At 55.2% G+C, this 12,569-nt stretch overlaps 2 protein-coding genes across 2 annotated transcripts in view; one reads left to right on the top strand and one right to left on the bottom strand.

The window, feature by feature from the left end:
• The window catches only part of NISCH (nischarin), a 35,040-nt gene extending 32,013 nt beyond the window's left edge, over nucleotides 1-3,027 (top strand). Inside the window, exons 20-21 of the mRNA XM_084269487.1 lie at nucleotides 105-266; nucleotides 1,643-3,027. Of these exons, the coding sequence (XP_084125613.1) occupies nucleotides 105-266; nucleotides 1,643-2,271 (791 nt within the window). The 3' untranslated portion in view covers nucleotides 2,272-3,027. The remainder of the gene's footprint in view (nucleotides 1-104; nucleotides 267-1,642) is intronic.
• Nucleotides 3,028-6,860: 3,833 nt separating this feature from the next.
• EMC3 (ER membrane protein complex subunit 3) lies at nucleotides 6,861-12,337 on the bottom strand. Its single transcript, XM_084269688.1, has 8 exons — nucleotides 12,106-12,337; nucleotides 11,861-11,918; nucleotides 10,917-11,010; nucleotides 10,202-10,306; nucleotides 9,474-9,555; nucleotides 9,254-9,333; nucleotides 8,436-8,518; nucleotides 6,861-7,136 (listed from the first exon to the last, which is right to left on the bottom strand). The coding sequence occupies exons 1-8, from the start codon at nucleotides 12,258-12,260 to the stop codon at nucleotides 7,008-7,010; spliced, it is 786 nt and encodes a 261-aa protein (XP_084125814.1). The 5' UTR covers nucleotides 12,261-12,337; the 3' UTR covers nucleotides 6,861-7,007.
• Between the last annotated feature and the right edge of the window lie 232 nt (nucleotides 12,338-12,569).

The following is a 12,569-nucleotide window of genomic DNA, read 5'->3' as shown; positions in this document are numbered from 1 at the left end:
ATAATCCTGGCAAGGGATGGTTTGTCAGTCGCAGGGTTGCGCGTGGGCTGAAGAAGCGCTGCTGCTGCGGTCAGGTTTGTGAGTGGTTTATATTCTGCTTTCAGGACACTCTGCAGACCATATCGTCACCTGTCTGACAAGAGACAGCTACAGCACTCACACCTTCATACAGCAGCTGATGGCTGTTCTGTCACTGCTTGCGCGCACGCCTTCACCTGAACCAGTAGATAAAGACTTCTACTCCGAATTTGGGAGCAAAGCCACAGGTGAGTGGCCTCTTCTGCATGTCATGAGTTATTTAGATGGCTTGGCATGGTCTGAAGTGTCTCAACTGAAAAGACTGCCCCTGTACTGGGCACTGGTGAGGCTGCACCTCGAGTGCTGGGTCCAGTTCTGGGCTCCTCACCATCAGAAGGACATGGAGGTCCTGGAGCGAGTCCAGAGAAGGGCAAGCAGGCTGGGGAAGGGGCTGGAGGGCAAATCCTCTGAGGAGCAGCTGAGGGAGCTGGGGGTGTTGAGCCTGGAGAAGAGGAGGCTGAGGGGAGACCTTCTCCCCCCCTCCCCTGCCCTGCCAGGAGGGTGCAGAGAGGTGGGCGATGGTCTCTTCAGCCAGGGGACAGGAGATGGGACAAGGGGCAATGGGCTCAAGCTGCCCCAGGGCAGGGTCAGAGCAGATGGGAGGGCAAAGTTCTTCCCTGGCAGAGTTGTGGGGCTGTGGCACAGGCTGCCCAGGGAGGGGGCTGAGTCCCCACCCCTGGGTGTGTTTAACAGATGTGGAGATGAGGTGCTCAGGGATCTGGTTTAGCACAGGAGGGGAGAATGGTTGGACTCGATGGTCTTAAAGGTCTTTTCCAACCTGGTGATTCTGTGATTCTATATGTATCAGTGGTTTCCTGTTGGATAATTTCACCAAACTCCCTGACTTTCTCTTACATGTGCCTTATCTGAACAGAAGAGTTAAATATAAATTTATATAAACATGCATTGCTCATGTGTTAGTGACAGCTTCCCGAGCCTGGCAGAAACAGCACTTCCCGCACAGGATTCTGGGGTGTGAGCCAGTGTAGCTCCCACTGCAAGTTTCAACCTACCCTATAAAGTTTTGTAAGTCACCAGAGAATAGTGAAGATAAAGCCTGAAGGTTACATTTTTCCTCCCTTGCTCAAATAGAAGTGGAGCAGAGGAATCTGCTCATCCAGTTGGGATAGAAAAATAGTTAAGGGTCTTTTCCTGTTTTTTTTCCTCTCTGCTTAAAAGCAGCAGGGGTTTGTGTTCAGTGATCAGGTGATGCTGTCAGCAAGCAGAGCTGAGCATGGGAAGGAGGCAGAGCTCAGCTGGGAAGGAGGTGGTGGGTATTCTGAGTTGGGAAGCCAGGTCTTTTGCCTTGACCCTCTTCTGCCATTGCCCTCAAGTAGTGATGTGCTTAGAAGCCTGCAGAGAAGCGTGCTGGTAATGCCAGAGAAACTCCTGTAGAGATCTGCAATCCCAATAACATGGTTCCAGTGTTGTTGATAAGTAAAGCCATATGTAAAGAGAGAAATCTTGAGTTCTCCATCTGCAGCAAAGGTGGTTGCTTATCCCAGCACACTGGGTATTGTAGAAGCTGAGTGGAAGTACAATAACGTACGTATGCTTCTTGCAGGGAAAATGGAGAATTATGAACTGATTCACTCTAGCAGAGTAAAATTCATTTATCCAAATGAAGAAGAAATTGGGGACCTTGCTTTCCTGGTGGCAGAGAAGATGGATGGCTTCACTAATCTTCAGTCCCTCGACATTCTTCTCTATGTGTTGGCTTTTCAAGTGCATCGTGGCGAAGGATCTGCACAAAACGCTACTTTGCTTCAACCTAAAACGCTTCTGTTGACCAGCTCAGATCTGTTCCTCTTCGATGAGGATTATATCAGTTACCCACTGCCTGAATTTGCTAAGGAACCACCCAAGAGAGAGAAGTACCAGCTCGCTGACGGAAGGCGAATCCGGGATTTAGACAGAGTACTTATGGGTTATCAGACGTATCCCCAGGCCCTGACCTTTGTGTTTGATGATGTTCAGAGTCAGGATCTGATGCAGAATTTAACACTGGATCACTTTGGAGAAACCAACAGTGCCCCAAAGGGCAGTGCTAAGCAAGAAGGCGGCAGGAGCAGCGAGATCCAGTGGTACATCTATATCCCGAGTGCAGAGAGCAGGGAGAAGTTAATTTCACTGCTCGCGAGGCAGTGGGAGATACTGTGTGGTAGGGAACTGCCTTTGGAACTCACTGGGTAATTACTGCCTGGCTACACGATTTCGGTGCCTGTTAGAAGGCAAAGCACGGGGTTTAAATCAATCCTGCCTGTCCAGTTGGGGTTTTTAATCAGGAGCTGGTCTGGACTCCCTTGCTCCCTTGTGCAGGGAACATTTAACAGTACACAGGAACAGGCTGAAGTGGCAACTGGGGACTGAACGTCTTGTAAAGTCTGTTTTTTACACAATAGGATCTAGTTAAAAAAATCCTAAAACATCCTGGGAGACTGTATGGAAAAATTAAGGAGTCAAGGCTAGGTGTGCTGTCTAGGGCTGTTCAGGTTTCTGCTGTGTTTCTGTATCTATCTTGGTGTTCTAGACAAACTCTGATGTGTAAATAAGGGCAAACGCTTGCCTATGTTCAAGTGCAATGTTCTTTGTACAAAACGTATTTTGGGTATGCTGCTAATGCTCATTATTTAATGCTCTGAGTTTTACCTATGGGTTTCCTTGAGGCCAAATGGAGTTATTTGCTGCCAATGGTTAACTTGGCAGTAGAATTGGAGCTGCAGGCAGGTGACAGATTTCCACCTGGAATCAGTTCCACGGGCATGCGTTCTCCTTACCTGAGGAGAAAGAAGGATTTGCTGTTAAAGATCCGCTCGGCGTCTTGGAAGTGGCAGCACCCAGCATGGGCATGGGAGCCTTTTGGCAGCAAATAATGAATTTGGATCTCTGAACACAAAGTCTTTCTTTTGCCTATTTTGTCAATACAAATAAAGTGTAACTTGCCAGTTCCTTTCGGCCTGGTCTTGATGCCAGTTGGACGTGTGTTCGTGGGATGCCCTGTGGCAGTTCAGCTGCACATAGTGTGTTCTCCAGGTACTGCAAAGTATGAAACGTGCGGCGAGACAGGAGGGGGAATCACTGGTTCTGCTCCAGCACGTTTGTACAGGTCCAGACAAGAGTCGTGGAAACCAAGGATCTGCAGCTTCTAAGCACAATTCAAGGAGGATTTATTTCAAGGACTTCTGCTTCTCCAGAGGTGGCCAGCAGGGACTTGACTCTACTCTCTGCTCTGCCCTCGTGAGGCCCCAGCTGGAGTCCTGTGTCCAGAGCTGGGGGCCCCCAATCCAAGAAAGATGTGGATGGCTGCCTGCCCTTCTGTTCTGTCAACCACAGCACTCAGCTTGGTGTCATCTGCAAACGTGCTGAGGGTGCACTCAGTTCCATCATCGATGTCACTGATAAGGATGTTAAGGAGCACCGGTCCCAAGACAGACCCCTGGGGGACACCGCTTGTCACCGGCCTCCACCTGGACATAGACCCATTGGCCGCTGCTAAGTGGTCCCTTGTCCAGGATGGTTCCCTGGACAAGGAAAGCCCTGAGCCTCAGGGTCAGAGGGGCTGCTTGTGGGCTGCCTGGGGAGGTTTCAGGGCAGCTCTGTCTTTCAGTCCTGGCTCCTTTGGTTTGGGAGCTGCTGCTGGATGTTTAGCGTCTTTGAAAGGGAATGCTGGTAGAGCCTTTTAAATACACAGGGAGCCATCAGGACTATCAGAAGGGAAATGAAAGGGGAATGAGTGGCACCGTGAAGTCCGAGGGAGCAGCAGAGCTCAGCCCAGCAGCCCCCCCGGGACCGGTGCCCCAGGCAGGGCAGAGCCGCCGGTCGGAGCGGCCCCGTTTCAGCGCCGCCTTCCCTCGGCGCTGCTCCCGAAGCGGGGATGAGCGACCTCGGGCCCCGCGCCGCGGGGCAGGCAGGGGCTGTCGGCGCGGTTCCCCACGCGTGTCACGGAGCGCCGCGGAGAACGGGGCGGGAACGCCTGAGCCCCGGCCCCGGAGCGCACCGGGCTCTGCCCCCGGGGCCAAAAGATCTACAGTCCAGACAGTGCCCGGGGATGCTCTCCTTCCCCAGGGAAATGGCAGGTAAGAGGAGCAAAGGGAGATCCCTTTGAGGAACCGATAGGAAAAGAGGTAGAAATAGAGACACCCCTCCCCCTCTCGATTCAGCGTAGGGTCCTTTCTATTAGTGCCTGGACATCACGTTTGGGAGGAAAGCCAGTGCCTGTACGCTGAGAGTTTGTGTGCATCTGGGGTGGCCTCTCCTCACCTGTGGCACTGGATTGCTGGTACCTGGTGTTGTAGCAAAGCCCATCTTTGCCTTTCTGTGGCACTGGGCAGTCTCAGCAACGGCTTCCTCATCCTTCCTCTTCCTCTGTGGGTCTCTGGGAGGGGGGTGCTGTTCCTGACTTACCCAGGGAGAAAAGAGGCTGCTCGTGCCTGTGTAGCTGGAACAGTAGCCCTGCACTCACCGCCTGAGCTAGTAGGTGTGAGCAGGCTGGGAAAGTCTGGGAGTGTGAAATGCAGGTGGCTTGTGTGTGTTGGACATTGGGGTGCCAGCAGGGATCGTGGGGGATCATTGAAATCTTGCAGATCCAAGGTGGGCTGTGAAGCCTGGTAAGAAGGTTGGAAGTCTTCATGTCATGATTGCAGTGTGATAGGGAAAGGCTTGACCTGAGGGGTAGAAGACCCTTCATAGAATCCCAGACTGGTCTGGGTTGGAAGGGACCCCAAGGATCACAGAGTTCCAACCTGTGACACATCACCTCTGGTCGGTCTGTCCAATACCTGAACCAGGAATTGTCATCCATGGACTCCAGGAGTCTCCTGGGTCTCTTGCAGCTCGACGGGTGGTTTTCCCAGCAGATACCGGGTGGTTCAAGTCCCCATCAGGATGAGAGCCTGGGAGCTCGATGCCTCCTGCAGCTGGAGCAGGAAGGCCTCATCAGCAGGCTCCCCTTGACCTTGGCTGTAGTAGACCCCTATCACCAGCTGTCCTTTATTAGTCCCATCCCAAATTCTGACCCACAGGCTCTCAACCTGCTCCTGACCACTTCTCAGAGGGAGCTCCTCACAGTCCAGCCACTTTTTAACACAGAGGGCAACTCCCCCACCCTTCCTACCCAGCCTGCCCCTTCTAAAAAGGCGATTCCCTTCCACAGGGGTGTTCCAGCTGTGGGAATCATCCCACCGTGTTTCCCTGAGAGCAACTGGATCAGAATTTTCCAGTGACACCACGGTTTCCAAGTCCTGCTGCTTATTCCCTGTGCTCTGTATCAGGGCACTTCAGCTGGGAGCTGGGAGCTTCTGCTGGGACATGCTGACCTCCACAGCACCACAGGAAAGCCATGAAGAAGGAAAGGTGATGTGGCAGCTCTGGGGAGGTGTTTGGGTGCTGTGTGTCAGGGTGCAGGGAGCGGCTCGTGCCGGAACGCCGAGGGCACGAAGCGCAGGTAAACCCCCCGTTGTGGAGGTGAGGAACAAGCAGCCTGGCCCACTGGTTGGGGTGCCAGTGAAGCACTGTCCTTAGTGCTCAGGAAAGAGGCCCCTGAGGCAGAGAACAGCTCTGACATGGTTCTGGTAAGAACAGGGCAGTGTGTCAGGCCTGGCTCAGCTCCAGTGATTCAGCCCAAACCAGCGCTCGGAGTGAAACGGGGAGTGACAGCCCCAGTGTAGGGAAGAGCTGCTGCTGGAGCAGCACTTCCCACTGTGAGGGCTCACCCTGGGCAGGAGATCCCAGGGGCTCCTGCAGCACAGGCCAGGAGTTGCTCTCTGGCAGGAGGCTTAAAAGAAGATGGGTGTTTATTTACCCCACCTGAACGGGGACAAGAGTGAAGGGCCGGGTCCTTGTGCCTGATGCTGCACGGTGTGAGCACGGCAGGGAGGAGGGGCTCTGCCAGCAGCCTGAGGGGTGCAGGAGGGGCTCTGCCAGAGCCTGAGGGGTGCAGGAGGGGCTCTGCCAGCAGCCTGAGGGGTGCAGGAGGGGCTCTGCCAGAGCCTGAGGGGTGCAGGAGGGGCTCTGCCAGAGCCTGAGGGGCGCAGGAGGGGCTCTGCCAGGAGCTGAGGGGTGCAGGAGGGGCTCTGCCAGGAGCTGAGGGGCGCAGGAGGGGCTCTGCCAGAGCCTGAGGGGGACAGGAGGGGCTCTGCCAGCAGCCTGAGGGGTGCAGGAGGGGCTCTGCCAGGAGCCTGAGGGGTGCAGGAGGGGCTCTGCCAGGAGCTGAGGGGCACAGGAGGGGCTCTGCCAGCAGCCTGAGGGGTGCAGGAGGGGCTCCTCCAGCAAGCTGAGGGGTGCAGGAGGGGCTCCTCCAGCAAGCTGAGGGGTGCAGGAGGGGCTCTGCCAGAGCCTGAGGGGCGCAGGAGGGGCTCTGCCAGGAGCTGAGGGGTGCAGGAGGGGCTCTGCCAGGAGCTGAGGGGTGCAGGAGGGGCTCTGCCAGCACCCTGAGGGGCTCACAAATGCACCAGGGAGGGGTTGAGTCAACTGGAAACCAGTCCGTGTGTCTGGGCCGCAGAGCCAGAGGCAGTGTTCCCGTGGAGCTGCTCTGCCCAGGAACAAAAGCAGCTGGAGGGGGCAGCAGTCGCCCCCCTCTGTCCAGCGGCAGCCTGGCCAGGGCAGGAGGAAGCAGGTGGGACTGAGCCCCGGGGAGCCCTGGTGCAGGTGAGGACATAAGAGGAAGGTGAGCTGTGCCCTGGGAGTTTCCTCTTTCCACACCAGAACCTTCAGGTGTTTCCTCCCAGACCCAGTGGCTGTGAAGGGAAACAGACCCAGGCCAGAAACCACACTGAGCCTTTGGCTCCAGTACAGCATCCTGGGGCTCCCATCAGGAGCTGGGTAACCACAGGGTGCTCTGCTTTTATTCTCAGCCTCACTAAAATACATTATTTAGTTTTAAGTAACATTTCTTTTTCAAATTACTAGGAGACAAAAGCATATCCTCAAATTCAGAAGATAGAGGTCTGAAGTTCTTCCTTAAACATGCCTTCAAAATGGAGATCTTTTGCCATGAGCTCTTCCTCTACATCTTCTAAGGCCCACTGATGGTCAGTCAATTCTAAAGCCTCCCATTCTGTCTGCATTGGCAATAAACAGAGGTAGAGAAAGGAAAGCAACAGAGCATTAGTTAGACAGGAGCTAGGCAGAGCAGAGCTCACCTTAAAACTGCAACAAACCCCAAGTTGTATTGAAACCATGGCAATGCTGTCACCCCTCTGAACTGGGTGGGTTGTGCTTAGTGAGTATTAGTTGGTTAATGAGTCGTAGGAAGAGAAAAAATACCTGATTTACTTCCTGAAAACATTCTAACTTTCTGGAATAGTCTGTTTCTTCTAAACCAGCTGCCTACAGGAACACAGCCAGTTCTGCTCTGTGGGCTGTCAAGTGCCTTTTGGTTAGTTAAGTCTTCAGTTCAGAGACATCTGATGATAGTTACAGGCCAAAAATTGATCACAAACTTCAACTGTTCTGTGACCAACAAGCTTCCTGGAGCTACAGAGGGTATTGAGTCATTAAACCAGTTATTCACAGCAGCCCAAGAGCTAAAAACAGAGCTTCATCCTAAATTCACAAATGATCTCCCTTCAGTACTTCTGTTCCACCAACTACAAACACAAATCTCTCCTTCTCTTCATCCATTCAGTGCTGCTGCAGGGAAGGATTTGGAACAAGCTGCACACAGCCTGCAAAGCCACATATCCCAGCATCACCAGGCTGGAAAAGACCTTGAAGATCATCAAGTCCAACCTTTCCTGTCCTGTGCTGACCCACATCCCTGAGCACCCAGGGAAGGTGACTCAGCCCCTCCCTGGGCAGCCTGTGCCACAGCCCCACAACTCTGCCAGGGAAGAACTTTGCCCTCCCCATCTGCTCTGACCCTGCCCTGGCACAGCTTGAGCCCATTGCCCCTTGTCCCATCTCCTGTCCCCTGGCTGAAGAGACCATCGCCCACCTCTCTGCACCCTCCTGGCAGGGCAGGGGAGGTGGGGAGAAGGTCTCCCCTCAGCCTCCTCTTCTCCAGGCTGAACACCCCCAGCTCCCTCAGCTGCTCCTCAGAGGATTTGCCCTCCAGCCCCTTCCCCAGCCTGGTTGCCCTTCTCTGGACTCACTCCAGGACCTCCATGTCCTTCTGATAGTGTGGAGCCCAGAACTGGACCCAGCACTCAAGGTGTGGCCTCAAGCCAGCTCTTTAACATGGAATACCCCCTTTAGCCAGTTCAGGTCACCCATTCTGGCTGTGTCAACTCTCTTCTCTCAGTTTAGGAAGAGGAATTCCCAGAGCAATTCCCTTGCTTGAGGCAGGGAGAGGCCTCGTTACACAGAGCCCCTGGTCCTGTGGGCTCCCAGCCAGCAGGACTGAGGAGGGCAGGCTGTACCTTAAACGCTTTGTTGGTATCTGCTGGCATGGCCATCGCTGCCCCTGTCATTTGCTCCTGCATCACCCTGGACTGATCTGCAGCTGCAAGAGATAAACAGGAGGTTGATGTGGGTGTCACCAAACAGCCTTTCCTGGAGCACTGGCTGCAGGTGATGTCAAACCTGGCCAGTGGAGAGGAACCTCGCAGAGATGAGAGAGGCTTTCAAGAGCTTTTTTTGGCTGGAAGTTTAGAATGCTTCCCCAAGCTCCGTCAGAAGTCATCCCACAGAAGGAGAATCACAGAATCCCAAGGTTGGAAAAGACCTTGAAGATCATCAACTCCAACTGTTCCCATCCTGTGCTGACCCACATCCCTGAGCACCTCATCTCCCCGTCTGTTAAACACACCCAGGGAAGGTGACTCAGCCCCTCCCTGGGCAGCCTGTGCCACAGCCCCACAACTCTGCCAGGGAAGAACTTTGCCCTCCCATCTGCTCTGACCCTGCCCTGGCACAGCTTGAGCCCATTGCCCCTTGTCCCATCTCCTGTCCCCTGGCTGAAGAGACCATCACCCACCTCTCTGCACCCTCCTGGCAGGGCAGTGGAGGTGGGGAGAAGGTCTCCCCTCAGCCTCCTCTTCTCCAGGCTCAACACCCCCAGCTCCCTCAGCTGCTCCTCAGAGGATTTGCCCTCCAGCCCCTTCCCCAGCCTGGTTGCCCTTCTCTGGACTCGCTCCAGGACCTCCACGTCCTTCTTATGGTAAGGAGCCCAGAACTGGACCCAGCACTCGAGGTGTGGCCTCAAGCCAGCTCTTTCACAGAAACAACAGTGTCTTACCATTATCCTGGCCCAGGATGAGAGTATAAATGCTTCTGAGTCCAAACACATTCAAGAAGTACCAGGAAGCAGAGCTCACCCTGCCAAATCAGAACAGGGGGGGTTGGTTTCAGTGCCGTGCTGGCTCATGATCTCATTTCAGAAACACTCCAGGGTTATGAAGACATTCCCAGGTTCCCAAGGGGATGTGTGACCCCAGTGGCTGGGCACACAGGCTTACCAGGAGGCATCCAGAGTGAGCAGCTCGATTCCCTGCTGCAACATGGGCTTAAACCGCAGCGTCAGAGGAAAGGGGACCTTTGCTGCAGGATTGAACAGAGGAAAAAGCAGCCCAGTTTTCACCACGAGCAAAGCAGGAAGCTCTGCTGTTACACCTAACACACACCATGACAGCTCCACGCATGTCTTTGGGAAAGGCATGGCTCTGTATTGATTTGAATATAAAAAGGCTTTTGGAAACTGGATCTGATGTGTTTTTGTATTAATACTTAAGGACAAGTATTGTTTCAGTGACAAGTCAGCTTTGCCAAGGAAACAGTCATCAGATCAATGGCAAGGAAAGAACCCAGAACTGTCAACTTCAGGAAGCATTTTTGGGGTGTACACCCTGCATTTCACCATAACCAGCTCCCCAGACAGGTTCAGAGCAAAATCCCCTGAATCAACTTGAAATTTAGACAACTTTAACTGATTTAAATCCTGATTTTGCCACTACAATTGCTCCTGAATACACGAGGTATTTTCTTTGTGGCCAGACCCAGTACTTTGAAAACATTCCCCCCACACACACACCTCTTCTATGGGGGGAGTAAATCAGTGCAGCTCACCGAGGGAATAACATCAGTGCTGCTTTCAGGCAGAGGAGCCAGTCCTGGACACAGCCCAGCCCCTCCAGGTCACCATGAGTAACACATCCAGCCCCCAGGCTGCCTTATTCCAGACACTTACTGGTGACAAACCCCGAGAAGGTCATGTTGATCCAGCCACCGATGAGGATCATGGGCAGCACGTTGGTTACATTCCCCTTCATCATATCCGTTAGCATGGTGGGGTCTGCAAACCAGAGCAGTGCCATCAAGCAGCAGTGTGTCACAACAGAGGCAAGCCAGAGATTATTTAACTGTTTTCATACAGAAACTGTGCCAGATTTAACAGCCCTATCTCACTAGCTGTCCTGTATCTATTATTTTCCAGTGCTGTGAAATACTTTGCTGCAAGGCAAAGGGTCTGCTTGTTCTCTGCTGTCTGACCCCATCCCTGGGTCCAGATCACTGAACCCTGATTTAGTTAGAAAACAGACAACGAACTATCCAGCTAATTTGCTGCTGAGGTCTCTGGGCAGGTCAGTAAGTTAAATGAGTTTAGAGAAGGTCCTGCAGAGGCTGGTGCAAAGAGCTGACAAAAGGACCCAAGAGAGAGCAGGGCTCCCCATTTCTGGCAGCACTGAGTGGCCGTGGCCTCACGAGATGCTGCAGGCAGCTGGAGGTAGAAGTCAGACAAAATGAAGTGAGCCAACATGTCGTTCCCAAAGAGAGGGACCTTGCTCTGCCTCCTCCCCAGTGGCCCAGCCACATCCTCCCCTCACACCCACAGAGCTTTCTGAGACGTTGATTGGCCTTGTGACCCTGGCAGGAAACGCCCACACTGAGGAATCTTGACATACCTGTCATGGGGGAGGGAGGCACCACCTTTCTTTTCGTTTTCTTAAAAAATCCATCCTCTGGGTTATTGAAAAAGTATTTTCGGGTCAGGAAAGACTGAAACCAAAAAGAGCCAATGGCAGCACCGTGAGAAAGGAGAGGAGAGAAGCATTGCTTCCTGCTCAGGCATGCAGACACCTTATGAGCTCTTTCATAACACATCTTTCTTTCTTGGAAAGTTACAACACTGCCTGTATGCTCTAAAGCTCCTTGCTTCCACCTTCAAGGACGGGGCACCCACCCCCTCTCTGGGCAGCCTGTTCCAGCCCCTCACCACTCTCTCTGCAAAGAACTTCCCCCTAATATGCAATTTAATCATTCCTTCATTTAGCTTTAATCCATCCCCCTTGTCCTGCCAGTCTCTACCCTTTTAACAAGCTGATTCCCCTCCTGTTCCTCTGCTCCCTTCAAGGACTGGGAGGCTGCAATGAGGTCCCCCCACAGCCTTCTCTTCTCCAGGCTGACCCAGCCCAGCTCCCTCAGCCTCTCTCCGTAGGGGAGCTGCTCCAGCCCTCTGATCATCTCTGTGGCTCCTCTGACCCCTCTCCAACAGTCCCACATCTTTCTTGTGCTGGGCCCCAGCTCTGGACACAGGACTCCAGCTGGGGAGGGCAGAGCAGAGAGGGACAATCCCCTCCCTGTCCCTGCTGCCACCCCTCTGCTGATGGAGCCCAGGCTGCCATCGGCTTTCCGAGCTGCAAGAATGCCTGGGAGACCGGCACAGCGGTCCCATGCCCGGCTTTCCTCAGCACCCCAGTACTAGCTCTGCTTCCAGACGCTGCGCGGGTTCGGGGACAGCAGCCAGACCCCGGGGATACTTGTGCAGCGGCTGCTGGACCCCGAGATCACCCCACAGCGCGGCCCCACTCCGTGCCTGCGCCCGGACGCCGTTCCGGCGGCCCCTTACCTGCTTCGGGATGTATTTCCCGTTCTCCCGCAGGACTCTGCTCCGGATCAGGACTTGGCTGGAAAAGAGACAGGCGGCGTTAGCGGCGGCTCGGTGTCCGGCGGGAGCCTCCCGGGCCTGCGCCGCCCTGCCCGGCCCGGCCTGGCCCTGCCCTGCCCGCCCGGCCGGGCCGCGGAACGGCGGGAGGAGCCGGCGGCGGCGCCGCGTCCCGCCGCGGCCGAGGGGAGCCCCGGGGCGGCCCTGACCTGTCGGACACCTGCTCCTGCGTGAGGCGCTTGTCGCTCTGCAGCAGGATGGACACGTAGTGCCGGATCATGCCCACGAAGAAGGTGATGAAGACGATGGGCAGCACCACCCACAGCCGGATGTTGGAGTCCAGCAGCAGCTCGGGCTCGCTCATGGCGGCGGCGGCAGCAGCGGTATCGCCACCGGCCCCGGCCGCCCCCCGGGTCCCGGCTCCGCTTCCGGGCCCCGGCCTTTCCGCCGCCCGGAAGGACGTCACCGCGCAGCGGTGGCGGGAAGCTCGCGCGCCCCAGAGGCGGAGCCCGCCGCGCGGGGCGGCTGAGGCGGAGAGGCGCTGCCCGGGCCCGGCGGCGGCGGCGGCCCGGCCCCCGCTGGGCTCTCCTGGTAGAGGGGCTGGCGCAGCCGGGCGCAGGGGTGAGCTGCGGGGGGTGCGGGAAGGGCGAGGGGCCGCCCGGCAGCGGCTCCT

Source organism: Gallinula chloropus (assembly GCF_964237585.1).
Source record: "Gallinula chloropus genome assembly, chromosome: 12".
Lineage (NCBI taxonomy): Eukaryota > Metazoa > Chordata > Aves > Gruiformes > Rallidae > Gallinula > Gallinula chloropus.
Note: the sequence above shows the minus strand (reverse complement) of the source record. Positions and strands in the feature narration are given on the sequence as shown.